Source organism: Molothrus aeneus, chromosome 7, assembly GCF_037042795.1.
Source record: "Molothrus aeneus isolate 106 chromosome 7, BPBGC_Maene_1.0, whole genome shotgun sequence".
Classification (NCBI taxonomy): Eukaryota; Metazoa; Chordata; class Aves; order Passeriformes; family Icteridae; genus Molothrus; species Molothrus aeneus.
Genome location: NC_089652.1, coordinates 14,842,532 through 14,858,352, shown reverse-complemented (window position 1 = coordinate 14,858,352; position 15,821 = coordinate 14,842,532). Strand labels below are relative to the sequence as shown.

General features: G+C 36.2%; 1 protein-coding gene across 5 annotated transcripts in view; it reads right to left on the bottom strand.

Moving 5' to 3' along the window:
- Window positions 1–15,821, bottom strand: part of PDE1A (phosphodiesterase 1A) — a 201,061-nt gene that overhangs the window by 50,112 nt on the left and 135,128 nt on the right. For all 5 annotated transcript variants that reach the window (XM_066553500.1, XM_066553499.1, XM_066553501.1 and 2 more), the window contains one exon: window positions 4,080–4,193. In XM_066553500.1, the coding sequence (XP_066409597.1) occupies window positions 4,080–4,193 (114 nt within the window). The remainder of the gene's footprint in view (window positions 1–4,079; window positions 4,194–15,821) is intronic.

Below are 15,821 nucleotides of genomic sequence, written 5' to 3'. Positions count from 1 at the left end.
AACATAATTGGAATAAACTATTCTGATTTTATACCAAACAGCATAAAAGTAGTCTCCACAATAAGGATTTTTTATTATTATTACTATTACTATTGCTATTTTTATTATTTAGCTTTTGAATACATTTTTTCTCTTTCATCTTGTAATTCTTATCTAGATTTTATTTGACTTATTTTCTTTTCAGTTAGCATGAATGAAGAGCTGCATTTAGAAGGAATGGAACATCTGTCATGACTGAATTATCAAGCTGTATTTATTTCCTGTTTGACTCTAAATATCCTTCTTCCATTGCCTTGAGCCAAATGGCAGGTACTAATGGAGAAAATTCTGCAAGATTTGTCAGAATTATTTATAATATCTATTAAGTCTGAACTTCTTCCACAGAGCAAATCTGAGGGGCTGGAACTGTGAGAGTCTCCTGGGTATTTTCAGCTGACGATGGACCTCAGATTGAGCTACCAGAGTGCTTGATCTCTTTCAAGGAACAATTTGGTGCAGCACTGAAAGATGCAGCAGTCGAAAAGGAGCTTGTTAAACAAGCTAATTTAGTGACTTGGGGCCACAGATAATGGAGCTCATAGGAAAGCAGCACTTACTTGATGCCTGATGTCTGGGCTTTCCAACTTTCCATCAGCTCAGAACCCTTTATAGAGATATTGACAGTCACTGCCCCAAACCAATTTCTCCTCATTTCGGAAGGTTATCCCTAGTGCCTATCCCTGTTTCTAAGAAGACTACTCTCAGAACTTCTTAAATAAAATCTGGTGTGTTGTTTCTCTGCTTTTGCCCTAGCCCAAATCCACAGAGTTGTAGAAAGCTCAAGAATGGAAAGGAGTATTGGCAAATAGTTACAAAAAATGCTCATGTAAATGGCTATAGTATACAGAAACACAGGAGCAGACAAAGGGAAAGTCAGGGGACCTGAAAAAAATGTTTCATCCTCTGCTAAATGGTGTGAATGCTACAGCTATTTGAACCTGATCATTGCACTTTAAATAAAGATTCAATATGCCATCAACACACGTTTGATTGTTCTCTCATGTTCACACACAACTTTATAATATGATACAGGCTTTTCAAGAAACTCAAATGAAGCAACAGTATATGGGGGGGTGGGGGGGGAATGGGTATCTTCTACTGGAAGAAATTGGAACTGCTCCCTGAAAAAACCCTCAGGCTTATAAAGAGAAAAGTGGTTTTGCCAGAATAATGCCAGAGATTTATTTTTTAAGTAGTGGTGGTTTCCTGGAGCTATGGAACAGACAAAGCTCTTCCTTGATCCTTGGTACATTACTGACCAAGTTCTGTGAGATATGTCATACTTGGACCTCTTTATTGACCTTAGTTTTGACTTTTCTTTTTGCTATTTTCTTCTCTATGCCTGTGAAGAATTGCAGAAAGTCCTTCAGCAATAGGTGAGGGACCACTGTCAGGAGCATTTTATCATCCTGTTTCATAACACATATATCAGAACAGAAAGATGAGTTAAGAGGATTCAAGTAACAAACTCTCTGTTTATTTCTATTCTTAATCTGTAGAGGTTGCTATTCCTGTCCACAAAGATATTTAAATGACCTTTCCCTCAGCTGATATTGAGGTCTGTTGCCCAAAAAAGTGGGGAAGAAGAGAACACCACAAACAGGATGCAATTTTAGATTGCTGGTTGAAGCTGAGGTCTTCCTCTGCTTGGATACTTTAGCAATGGGTCAGTAAATTCATCAGGACAAAATCCAGGGATCAATAATGGTCTTAAAACAGAAAGCATGGGTATTTTCACATGAGACATTGCAGACACTGACTGAACAGCAATTCATATGTAAGAAACTTACTGAAGTTATTTGAACTTTGTGATGTATAAAACTGCATGTTCAGGCTCAGCAGGAGCAAGCCCTTTTGCTTATGATCTAAACTATTATTTCTAATCTACTAATGAGTGCAATTAACTCAGTTCTGGACTCCCACAGAAGTAGCTCTGTGCAAGACAAAGAACCTGTATTCTTTGGTGGGAACAAGGACAAATGCAACCACACCAGGTAACTCAGCTAACTCCATTTGACTCAGTGATATACTGCTTTGTTCCTTAAGGGTTGGCTTCCCAGGAACTCAAGACCCTCTTTGTGTGCTTACATTTTTGAGTGACTTAGGTTACAGAATAATGTCCACGCTATTTAAAACAAAATTTTCTCTTCAGCTTGCCATGGAAAAGAGTCTACTATGAAAGTACCAGTCGCAACTACCATGTTTCCCAGCCTCACAATAAATTTAAAATTTGCAGTTGTTAGTAAATTACTAAGTTTACAGATTACCATTTACAATTGTTTTTAATGGGGAAGTGTCAAAATTTAAAATAGACTCATACATAATCCATGTCCAACTAAGATGTGGAGGGTCAGTCTACATTTCTAGGACAAAATTAGCACAAAAACCACCACGTTAAAAAAACCCATCATACTGATTTTCTGAATTTCATGGAGACTGCATTAGTTCAAGGAAGAGAAATTAAAACCAAAATCAAATACTGTAAACCAAAAGGAGAAATATAGAGGTAAAATAGTGAAGTACAAACCACTAAAATTAAAAGAATAAAAGTACAAAAGTAGGTTTCATTATAGCAACACTTTTAACTATTATTTGTAGCAGAATTTGATTTATATGTCTACATATACACTTCATAAATACAGATATAGGTACAGAAAGATATACACAAAATGTATGCTTAATGCATATCTATATAAGGAATGCTACCAAAATTTGGTAGGTCCACAAACTCTCAAATTTCTTTGGTGAACACAGGTATTCAACAAATAAGAGCAAAACAAGATACCTGTCTCAAGTGTATCCTGACTTAGTACAGTGAAAAATCAGAATATTCTGTAAAATACTGAATGCAATAAATAAATATGATTAAACATCGTTGTGCAGTAAGCTCCAGAAGAGAAAAACTTTATTGATACACTGAAGTAGAATTTTTGAAAATAGTCACCATTACGAGGACATAGCGGTCCTAGAATTAAGAAAATAACCAGAGGACTATGAAAATCTTGCCAATCACTATAAAATTACACGTGTTTGTTTTCTTCTGGGTATTTTCATAATCTTGCTGTCAAGTTCTATGAGGGCAATTAGCTAATTTAAAGATTTGCTTACAGCAAAAGCAATGTACCTGTTGCTGCCAGAGCCTATGTATTTTCAGTGGTAGCTGTTTTCTCTGAGCATGAAATGCCTGCTATTTGTCTTGATATTCCCACAGAGAGCCAGAAAGACTGGATTCCTCATTGTGACACTACTATTCATTTGCACAGAAGCTGCCTCAGTTTAGAAACTAAGTAAATCTCAATTTATTTTCCTGGTCCTGGCACTACTGCTCAGACAGAGCCATGAATACTACACCCATTTAATCCCAGTGTTTGGGAGGTGTACGGAGGAATAACCAGTGCTTTATCTCTGAAGCAGGACTTCAAGCTCTGTATCATCTATGCAGATTTGCAAGGGGAGGGCACACGCCACAGGGAGCGTTAGGTCCATGAAATAATTCACAAATGTAGAACTGAGACATGTGCTGCACACTCCAGTGGTACCAAGGAAGTTTGGACAGACATCTTTGCAAGACCATTTTGCTTAGAAAAAACTTAGAAAGGCCAGCATGCACAAAGAAAACCAGTGAGCTAGCTAGCTAATTTCAGTACAGTCCATATCTTAAAACTCTTTCAAGAAACCAAATACTTAGAACCTCTGTTTTACTTGGAATTAACTCACATGATTGCCAGTAATACTGCCAACAATAAACAGAAACTAAGCATCAAACGTTATAAAATAAATACCAGCATTTCATTCATTTGTGTATTTACTGACCAGCTATTCTGACTCATTTCTGTGAGTATTTCTTTCCAGACAACAGTTACATCTGACCTTTGGAATCTTACTTGCTTTAACTTTGTAATAAAAGACCCAGGAGCCACATACGCTTCTTCTAATGTGCTCAGACCTTCAGCTCATGTCAGTGACAATTGCACGCAAAGACCAAAGTTCTAAAATACAATTTGCAACATTCTTTCATTTTGTTTTCCCCTCAGACTTACCTGGTTTCATCAATATAAACTGCCTCCAGCACAGACGCTGCATATTCAATATTCTTTTTTAAGTCCACCACATTAATGTCACCCTTCTCCAGCTGCTTTACCAAGCATCTTAATCTGTAGGGAAAAAATAAAATAAAAACATCAGTATGATAATTCTATCAAATTTTGTGACTTCATTTTCTAATTGAAACATTGGAACCAACAAAGCAATGTAGAGCCAAGGACCATCACTCCAACTCTTGTCCTGGTTTAAGAAAATCTGGCTTTAGAATGCACTTAACACTGACTGGTTTTATGTTTTTATAGCTTGCTAAATTCATAAGGTGTACTAAAAAATGGTTTATACATTCCAGAAAGTCAGAGAGGACATTTTAATCATCATCAAAGCAAATTCCTATTCATTTGTGACATTACTATTATGCCTGAGTCTCTAATTTAAAAAAAAAAAAAATTAAGTTAGTGTGTTGTCTAACTATAATTTTTCCGTGCTTAGGTGGTTAATTATATTTTTATAACCACGATATACTGATTTCGTTTCACTTAAATGTCTTTAGTTTTTGTTTAGGCCTCCAGTATGTTTTTGCTGCAGAATTTGTATTCTTATTAGTGTGCGATAATATGGAAGTCTGTTGTGTCTGTGCTTATACCAAATTCATCATTATACCAGAGGAAAGGCAGTGCCCATGGCAGTAGAAAAATCCAAATATTCCCAAGTGTGCTTTAAACTTTTAGTTTTGAGGACTTTGTTTTACAGTACAAACATGGATACGCCCAAAGGGGATTTTGTTGTGCACCAACTCATGTCTCTGCAGCAATACACTTCCACAGACACACTCCTTGAATGCTAGATTTTTCCTAAACTCTGCTGACAAGAACACTTCTGACACTGTTCAATTTAACCATACAGAGTAGATAAATCACTGGAGTAAAATTAAAAACTTATCAGGTATTTTGCTTTTTTCTGTGCTCCATCTCTGAGTAGAAATAATCTACAGTTTTGTATCAAGTAAGATAAAGATTTCTGTAACTAAGGATATATCATTAGTGTTACATAACTTCCAGTAAATAATCTTCTTTATGTGCAGGAAAAATTGTGATATGAGCATTTAGACAAAAAGTGCAGTGAAATTGATTCAGCATTAAGACAACTACTTTCAGGAAAAGATCATATTTATGACATGCACCAGCATACATAAAATATGCAAATTTTATATGAAGAGAAGACTGAGGGGACACCTCACTGCAGTTACAACTTCCCCATGAGGGAAAGAAGAGGGGCAGGCACTGATGTCTTCTGTGCTGACAGGGACAGAACCCAAGGGATTGGCCTCAAGTTGTGTCAGGGGAGGTTTAGGTTGGACATCAGATAAAGATTCTTAAACCACAGGGTGTCTGGGCACTGGAATGGGCTGCCCAGGGAAATAGCCCCAGCACCAAGCCTGGCAGAGTTTGAGAAATGTTTGGACAACACACTCAGGCACATGGTGTGACTCTTGGGGATGTCCTGTGCAGGGCCATGAGTTGGATTCAATGACCCTTGTGTGTCCCTTCCAACTCACCTTACTCTGGGATAATAATATATTTCATACATATATATACTATATATTATTTTCATTGTGTGCATGCATCGTTTCATTGTACCTAATTAAAATATATAAATAACAAAATTACAGTAATATTGGAAAAAAAAATTTAACTTGGAAAGTACTGTTCTATCATAAAAATATTTTCATGTTTTTATACATATTTCTTTGGCCTAAGTACAATTATGTTCAAGTGTGTAAAGATAATTTTAGCAAATGGGGTTTTAAGACCAACCTCCTCGGTTCTCTTAAGCCTTAATTCAATTCAAATTAGCCTAGCACATGCAATAAATAAGACTCTTAGCAACCATATTTACTTGGTATTTTACACAGTGCATTGCATATCAGTGGAATGGAAAACGTAGCGTTAAAAATTTTTCTCTGAGAGATGAAGTGGGCAGATGAAATACTCTGGGAGCTGATCTACACAGAAATAACCATATATGCATGGGAGACATTTCCAGTACATAACTTCTTCCACTTCAGAGGAACCTGTAGCTGCAGGAGGTTATTCACAGACATCTCCCAGAACCCAACACGGGTATCTCCTGGGGCGTGTGCTCCTCGGTACTGCACACAAACACACACACAGCCCCTCCTAAGCACCACTGCCAAAATGCCCAGGTGGGTCTGGCAGCATCAGTGCCACTGCTTGCAAATAGCTGTAGGGTGTTTCTGGCACTTCCACTGCTCCCTCCGTATTTGACTGAGCACATCTCCAAATCACGCTTTCCAAAGTGGAAGCATAAATAAATTTGAAAACTTATTTTCAAATACACAAAAATAAATTTGTAACACTGCACAGCAAGGGGCCAGGCTCTGGTAGAACAATATCAGCTTAAAACAGCTTCAAATCCTACTATTTCCAGTGGTTCCTCATTATCTGAGGCAATAGATCAGATGACAGGTATTTGGAATAATTTTTATGCTTTTAGGTGGAAATGAGTCCCTGGGGGAGCCTTTAAGCCACAATGATCTTGCAATGTCTCACTGCATAGGTGACAGTCATCAGAGGTAACCTGCACTGTGGGTACAGCTCATGTTCAGGAGGAATGCAGAATGCAGTAACAGACCAGATGATTTGGAAACACTGCTCAGGCAAATCTGAAGTGATTCTGAAGATATTGCAGATTCACAGAAGGACACAAGTGACTTTATCTCAGGCATGACTTTGTGAAGATGTCCTCAGGAGTCCTTAGCTCTCCCAGTGCAGATCTATCATAGAATCAAGGGATAATTTCGTTGAAGTGACCTCCACCAGGTACAAGCTCTTGCTCAAGACGGGGCTAACCTCAAAGATAGGTATAACTGCAAAGTTAGATAAAATTACTCACAGTATTTCTGCTCAAGCTTTGAATGTATGGAGATTTCAAGAAGTCTTGGAAAAAAAAAACAGTTTAAACAGTCAGTCAGCCTCATAGTGCATCATGTTTTCATAACATCTAACTGGAGTGTCCTTTGTGGCAACCTGTGTGCCCAAACTTTGCTGTGCAGTTCCAAGAAAAAAATGTCTCTGTCTATGTACAGCTTGCCACTAGGAAGCTGGACACAGCAATAAAATCCTTCCATTTTGTCACTGATCAGACACTTCTCATGTGACACTAATGAAGTCTACCCCAGAAGTCAGAAAAACTGACTTCCAACACAGCATAATTAAGTGGGTTATAGCAGTATATGAACAGTCTGAGCACACTCAATATCTTCTGTATTAAACTGAATAGCCACAGAGCTTAGGAGCTGACATTTAAGCAATGAAACTAATAATTTAGCAAAGAATAAACATCAATTTATAAGATTAAGTAACAGGTATTAACACATCCATAGCCCACCATTCAACAAGACAAAGAAACTTGTGAAAAGGACAAGGTAATTAAAAATAATTATTTCTTCAGCTGTATTGAGAGGATTTTTATTTGTTTGTTTTCTTTTAATTTTCATAAATTGAAAATGAACATTAGAAATACTTGAAATACTTGAAATATTTGAAAACCTGAAGTGTTACTTAAAACTGGAAGTAATTGTATTCACACTCAGCCTGTAAACAGTGCTACTAAGAAATAATAGACAGCAAAGAGAAAAAAGGACTATTTGAGCTGGTTTAAGATGTAAAGAAAATTGTATGCAGAACTAATGTGATAAAAAAAACACGAGAAAAAGATTATGCATCTGAGGACACCTGAAAACTGCATTATAAAACTAGCAGCCCTAGTTTATAAGGGAGAAAGAGACATCTGCAATTAATAACAGCAGTGGGTGGAGAACCATCTTCTGTCATCTTGGGTAAACATCATTAACAGTGCTGTGGGATTAAATGCTCTTGTGGACAATCCAAATCCAAATTATCTTCAATAATATGGCTGTTGTTGTTACTGGGGCCTGTGTTTCCCCAGCCCTCACCTCTCTGTGCAGCTGATGCCACTGTACTGCTGTGGGCAAAAATCCCTGAGGCCCACCCAGCAACACAGGAAAATCAGAGGAAGCAAGGATTTTACTGGGAGATGAAGAAGCATTTCTTGATTAAAAATATCAAAACCACAACTCACTTGTTTCCAATTTTCCCATTAAAATTCTCCCATGTTTGAACTAAAGTTTTGTTAAATCTACTGTAGCTTTCTGGGGTTATACCAAATTAACTGAGGATAGTTTTGTGATGTTATGATGTTATTTCAAAAAGCTTCCTATGATGTTTTCAGTTACTACAAAAAGGAAAAATAAGAAAAAAATTTAAAAGGTAAGGAATTGGTGATCAAATGTGACTTTTTGCAATGTCCTCATGAGAAAGTCTTTTCTATGGAACCAAGGAGAAAGTCCAATGAGAGAAGTATGTTAGGAGATACAGTGAATAACTGTCCTAAACACAGGCTAAAGTGCTAACAAAGAAAGGTGCAAGGATGGCATTACTTAAGAAGGGATATTTTAAAGTAGAGAAGCAGACAAGTTGGACAATTTCAATTTCAGATTAAACTGCCATTTTCATTTCCAAGATAAAATAAATTACTAGCAATCACTGAGAATAAATCACTGTTGAAGGCCCAGCTTAAGAGTCTTTAAGAACCAGAAGAGGAAAATTCAGCCTGAAGTTAACTTCTGAACCTGAGAAAAAAACCCTCTGCCTGCTTTTCCTAAACTGCCTTCATTTGCCTTGTAAGTCTCCCCACCACTGAGCATTGCAGAGAAACAGCTTTCTAACTTACACATCTGGACTTCACTTAAAACTGTTTTGGAAACTTTGAACAAAAAAAGGCTTGCTTTTGCCACAGATCCTATTAAAGGGGAAGTGAAATAAACTGTAAAAAGTAAACTATAAACTAACCTTGCTTCCTTCTACATTTTGAAATTAGTGAAAGTCACTGTTGAAGATGGGCAATGAACACATTGGTAATTCTTTGAAAATAATAGACACATGCTATTGTCAATTAAAGAGAAATTATTATTGATATTCATATTCACAGTGCTTTAAAAACAATTATCTGTGTTGTTTAGAACAACTCCAAGTTGTAAATCATTACCTTCCCACAAACTAATTGAGAAGAGCCTAGCTGTGACAATTGTGACAATGTGTGAAAAAGTCTAAGGACAGAAAAAAATATTTTTTCTGTAAACAAGTATTTCATGTACTGTTTGGGCTATTTAATATTGAACAATAAAACTAAGTGGATTATTGTCAACTTTGTTATAAAAGTGATTTGACCCTCTAAATGAACAACACAAAGTAAAAATGGATTGATGTGTAATATGAAATTAAAATTAAAGAAGAGGAGGGTAACAATATCCTGGCAATATGGACAGTTAAGCACCACTAGTTTTTCAAAACTTAAGAGAAGGGGGACATTTTCCTCTAAAGCTATCTGTAATTAAAACCACAAACCAGTTTTGCTGCCTGTAGTGATTCTCATATGAATCTGTTGAATAATTTTCACCTGTAGAAAGCATCACTCACTCAGGAGTTCCTCAGCTTTCCAAGGCAGAAATTACATCCTCACTCAAACATGAATGCTCTTAAAAAGGGTCAATATCCAACAATTCCAAATCCCTATATGAATTGCCCAAATTCCAATTATTTTTATGTGAATTGGTATAATTGGAATTTTACATGTTTCTATTAAGAACATGCATGTATAAAATAAATCTTTGTATAAATACACCATTCCATCCAACAAATTCAAATAGATAAGAGATGCTGAAGAAATATACACAATATAGTAGCAAAGATTCAGGAGTGACCCCTTTGGGTTGCCACTCCTGTTTCCCTGCTCCTACCTGAAGTCACAAAGTGGCCAATTATCACAACTTCAAGATGGCTGAGCTTTACTTCAAGGTATTTTACTTTATGTCAGGGAAAAACAAGATGATATTGCAATATTTTGCCCAGCAAGGCAAGGCCAGCATATCAATAGGGAGCAAGGGTTAGAACTGGCAGCTCTTGACACAGACCTTGTGTTTCACTTCCTTGAAATCATAAAAAATGCACCTCCAAATGCAGTTACCTAATTTGTCTTCTGATTAGAGGGGCTCTCAATAAACCCTTACGTGGAGAAATACAAGTGTTTTCACTGCTGCAAATGTGTCTTATGAACTTACTTCTTAGCCACTGCTGTGTCTGAGCTTATGCACAGGAAGTCTTGTGGTTGCTAAGGGTTTCATGAATCACATGTATTTCATGATTATTTTAAGCATTTAAGTGGTACACGCTGATCTGTAATTATGATTCAGTCATTAGAAAATAAATATTGATCATGCTGGTAATTCAGATAACATTTTGATATACCAAAACTTCAATCCCATATTGAAGAATTGAAATAGAAGTTGTGCAGCTATATATCAACACTGAATTTTACATTTTCTTAATGATAATAATCTGCTTTTTCATGGTGATTTAATTGCCTTGGTTGTTCAAATATTATTTTTATGCAAGATGAAATGGTTTTCCCTCAAACAGGCATTCTCTATTAGGCTTCAATTCATTTTACCTTATCCTAAAAATTTAATATTTACCACTCTAATAGTACATAAATATTATCCTTTGTGTCTCATTTAGTAACAGGTTAAACAAGCGTGTTTAAAAAATTTAGTCAAAATTCCTACATTTGCTTTAGCACCCAGCTGAAATCACAGAACACCATGGAAACTCCACAGGTTTTCCACCTGAAACCATAAACCAAATTCAAGGTCTCAAAGGCATTTTTTAACTTTTGCATAATTTTTAACAAACCTAATAAAACAAATGTCATGTGCCTGAGAAGCCACAGTGTCCTGACTCCAGTGAGACTAAAGGTCTGCTATGTGCAGCGCTGTAACTTTTCACCATCCTCCACCATCATCTCTGGCTACCCTGGAGAGACACCCCAGAGGAGGACGGTGGGACTCTCTTGTCTGGGACCCTGGTCCTGCTGCTCTTCCCTGCTGTCTCTCACGCCTCCCCAAGTTACTCATCCTTTCCCAAAAGTCACTTTCACCATTGAATTCATTATATGTCATGATCACGAATTCTCACACATTTGAATTTCTCTGACCGTCCTTTGTGCACACCCAAGCTGCAGAATGAACTTAGCCAAGCTTTAAGTGTCTTTCAAATTTTTCTCTCACTTCTGCTAAAGAACCATCATTAATACTTATTTGGTTCTGCTATTCAATTCCTTTCCGGGTTGAAGCTTAATCAAAAACCTTCAAACTTCAAATTACTTAGTATGTACAAATGTTTGGGCATTTTCTCTATCTTGTGTTAGATCCAACAAGTAATCAACTAGTCTCCTTACCCTAAACACTTTAACTCTTTCTATTGTCTCAATGTCTATTTCCATTATTTGACATTCCCATTTCACAATCAATCCATGAAATCAAAGATGATCAAAATATACAGGAGTGATTTGGAAATTGCAAATTATTCTTCTAATGGCTTTTGCTGAATACTTATGTTTTGTCTGGAGATTGAAATTAAACCCACAAGGTTCTCCTGAATCCTCTATAAATTATATAGGGTCCTAGCCAAAGTTATTTCATCTTGAAGTTGCCAAATACTACAAGATGTCTCAATGTCTTCATTATGTACTTGCTGAATTCACTATTAACAAGCTGGGAAATCAAATGTAAACTCATCAGCTATCAAAAATCATGCTTGAAGATGATGGCCAACCTTTGGTATGTTTAACTTGTTGGAGCTAATGTGATAAGCACACAGAAAAGGCACAAAGCCCTTATTTCCAATAGTGCTTTAAAAAGCTTTATTTTTCCTGCAGATAGCAGCTTTGAGCACAGTGATCAAAGTTGCTAAAAGGCAGATTATCTCCTTCAGACCATGGGACCAGAAAATGTGGGTTGATAAATGTTGATACTCATCCTTTGAAAAGGGCGTGCAAAGAAGTAAAAAAGCCCTTCTAAAAATATTGATAACAAGCTACCATATAAAAAGCCAACTGAAGTTCTTTGATTTAAAACTGCATTAACCAGAACTGGTAACTTTGTCCTGAAAATATTTTGTATGCTAATACTTAGAAAATATATTGCTGCCATTGCTTTTGAAAGCCTTTTTGGTGCAATTTCTGCAGCCATTAAGGAGACAAGATTGGTAAGTGTTCAGCACTAAAATAATGTCATTGCCCAATGATTAAAGAATCTTCAGCCATGATCAAAGAATCTTCAACTGTGACAGCACAAATATCCTTTCCTTTTCTTGATAAAATCCCATATGAGCAAATAATACAGAAACATGAAAATAATGACAGTTTGTTCTATGATTTCTATGTGGAATCAAACTCCAGTAAATACTATATAATCTGTATATATTTAACATCTTCATTTCCCTGAGAAAGAAATTAGAGCCAGGACAGAATATCCTTGCTGCAAACCACAGGTCAACTTTTATAAATGTGGCTAAACCCTAACAGCTAACACTTCTGGTAACTCTTAAATTTGTTGCTTAATAGTTACAGATTTTTTGAGACATCAAAAACCTGCAACTGTAGAATCTTTATCCTAGTAAGTAATATGGGGACTCTGCACCTATTTATAAATTATTTTATATTTGTTTCTGACCTGCTGACTTCTTTGGACAAAGCAAGAAGTATTTTGTTGCTCCTTTTTGTTGCTTAATATGTAATAGAATCACAGAATCTTTAAGGCTGGAAAAGCCCTCCAAGGTCATCAAGTCCAACCTTTGGCCAAACACCTCACTGCCAACTAAACCATAGCACCAAGTGCCCTGTCCAGTTGTTTCTTGCCAACTTGCATTTCTCTCAACACACACACAGCTGACAGCTGCTAATATATTAAGTGAACAGAGGTTACCTAAAAGCCTCTACAAAAATGCAGTAGAGAAGAACAGTTTTTTGAAATGGCAGTCCCCCATACTTGGTCTAAGAACATGGTCAGATGTGGTGCCCCAGCAATCGCTGTGTGATCCACTCTTTTTTCTGGGAGAAATTGCCCCACTGCTCCTATATCTGATAGTACAAGAATATGGGTAACAATATCTCTTCAAGGTGATGCTGTCAAAACAATCCAGTTTACCTTCAAGGTATTTTACATCAGTTCTACTGAAGTCTGTCCACACAATCGGATGGGAGTCCCATGCACGTGCAGCTGTGCTATCAGGTGAACCAGGGTAGCTGGTTCTGCTGTACTAACAGAGCAACACAATCACCAAGATAGTCCTACTTTGATCCAAGCTCTCACTTTTCAGTGGACTTGGAAGTCCTCCTTTTCTTCTTATAATTAAACTTAAATACTTGAAGTACTAAAGTATGAAAGTTTTACTTTTAATATATAATCACACCTTCCAGATGGGATGGCAGAGCCAATTTATCTTGAATTTAATTTTTAATGTGTATCATGGGTTCTGAGGAACCAAGTACAGATCTGTATTTCTGGAATAAAATTGTAAAATGTAGAAGTCCCAAATATTTGCATTATGAACTATTACAGACTATTGCATGAAATCAGTTAAGACTTATCTTAGTCTGCCTAAACTATTGTAGAAAAAATACAACCACCTTAATTGAGATGTCTTTTCTACTGAATAATTAACAGCTTCAACAAATCTATTTTCACTAAAAGAATTTTTCATTCAAAAGACAGAGCAAGACATAAATGCTTTAGCACAACAGCTGTAGTAATTACAGTACAATTTTTTCTGTAAAATCATTACCATCTCAGTGGTTCTGAAGAAAGAATAAAGTACATGTAATGTATATGGCAACGTAAAAATATGAATAGGGTTTTTAGTTAAAACCGCAATACTGCAATTAAAATGTAGGGAAAAAATAGGAGATGCTAGAATTCAGCACTCTATGTTATGTGTGAAACTAACTTCTGGCATTTGGAATTGTTAAAAATAAATGTTCTGCTGAAGAATTGCCAAATAAAGTACTTCAAAGCAGGTCTTGGTAATGAGAAGTAGAACATCAGATTAGCTTAAACACTTGAGAGCTATATAAATGTTTTAAAGAGGAAAGAATCAAGCGGGTGAACCTTTTCCCTACATTCTGTAAGAATAGTCATAAATAGGATGAAATGTAACATGACCATTCTTCTTTACACATGAGACCCTGATTTAGGATTTGTACATGGGATACTAAATTTGAATCAGGGTTAGATAAGAAACTGAAATTCACTGTTTTTAATTAGCTCCATCTTTGAATACTTCAGGATTAGTTGCCTTAATCAGATAAAAGACCCTGGACCTCATCAGAAAAAAAATATTTCCAAAAATGTAATTCCTGAACAATATCACACTAAATCCATTATCAAGTGGACAGTATATATGGTCTATATGCACACTGGTTTTTTGTTCTGGACACAGTTGTGACAGAGAGTGTAGTAAACCAAATAAAATATCATTTTTAGCCAATGCTGGTGTACAGCTGCCATTCTCCTCAGCCTGCAGAGTGCCTGGCACTTCGGTGTAAAGGGTTCAGGTTTGTAGGCAGGAAGGCAGATTGGATTAGAAGCCATTCCTTAGTTCTCACAGGGTTTTTTTTTTGCCGTAAATCACACAAAATACAAGAGTTTCTCCTACATGGTTCTAATCTAGAGGACTCCTATAAGGGACAGGCAGCTATCCTCACCAGAACTGCCTTTGTTTTCCATACTGTGCTCAGGACTTGGATGAGATTGTGTTCATACACACCCCACAAAGCACTTTAACTCCTCTGCTTCAACAAGATGTACTAACCTCACATGCTAATCACATTATCTTTCCTGATACGAAAACATGCTTTTAAACCAACCTGATTATCGACCTATTGACTAAATAGGGACCGTATTTCATAGTTTCCAGTTTGTTAATGTTCCAGGTTTGAAATGCAGCATCCCTCAGAAGGTGTAGTCCAGAATCTATCAGCAAAAGTGTTATTTTTCTCGTTTTGCTTAAAATGAGAAAATCTAGCAAACATAGACAACTTGAATTTGCATGTTTATATATGTTTATATATGTTTATATACACTTTACACATATTATAAGCAGATTATATTGAAAACTTAGAACCTAGTTCTCAAATTGATCATAGAATACTCATGATGGAAACAAAATGGACCATCTTAGCTGCTAAATGATACACTGCCCCATTACTTTCTAAAAGAAGCCCTAAACTGGTCTCAAAATTAACTGCAGAACTAATACATACAGCTATGTTTAATTACTTGTGAAATGGCTAGAAAATGTTCTGTTTACCAGAAAGAGCTTTCAGCTGGAAAATTACTGGGAGTCTGGCAAGTATTTGTTGATAAGAAAATTTAAAACCTGCCTTCTAATGAACCCACCATCTATCCTTAATGTCTGTCTCTTTTGAGGATGCAGAAATTAAAATGTGACTTTTTCAAAGTGATGACAGTACAATATCCCTAAATGTTCTTCTCTAGGGGTGTGAAGTCTAACCTGAAAGGTTCAACTCAGTTACAGTCATGACTAACAACATTCCCAAATATTGCTTCATTTTTCATAGTTCTACTGAACGAATCACTATCCTTCAGTTCTCTACAAAGCATTGCCATTCCTTTTAAGTTAAGAGCCTGGTTGTAGTTTAATTTTAAAATAGAAAACTAGTCAGTTCTTGACTCAATATTATAATGTTTGTTTACACGCTTACTAAGGAAGAAGCCTGTGTGTATAAAAGCAAAATAGGTAATAAAACAATTTCATAGAAAGCGTAACTACTTACTATGA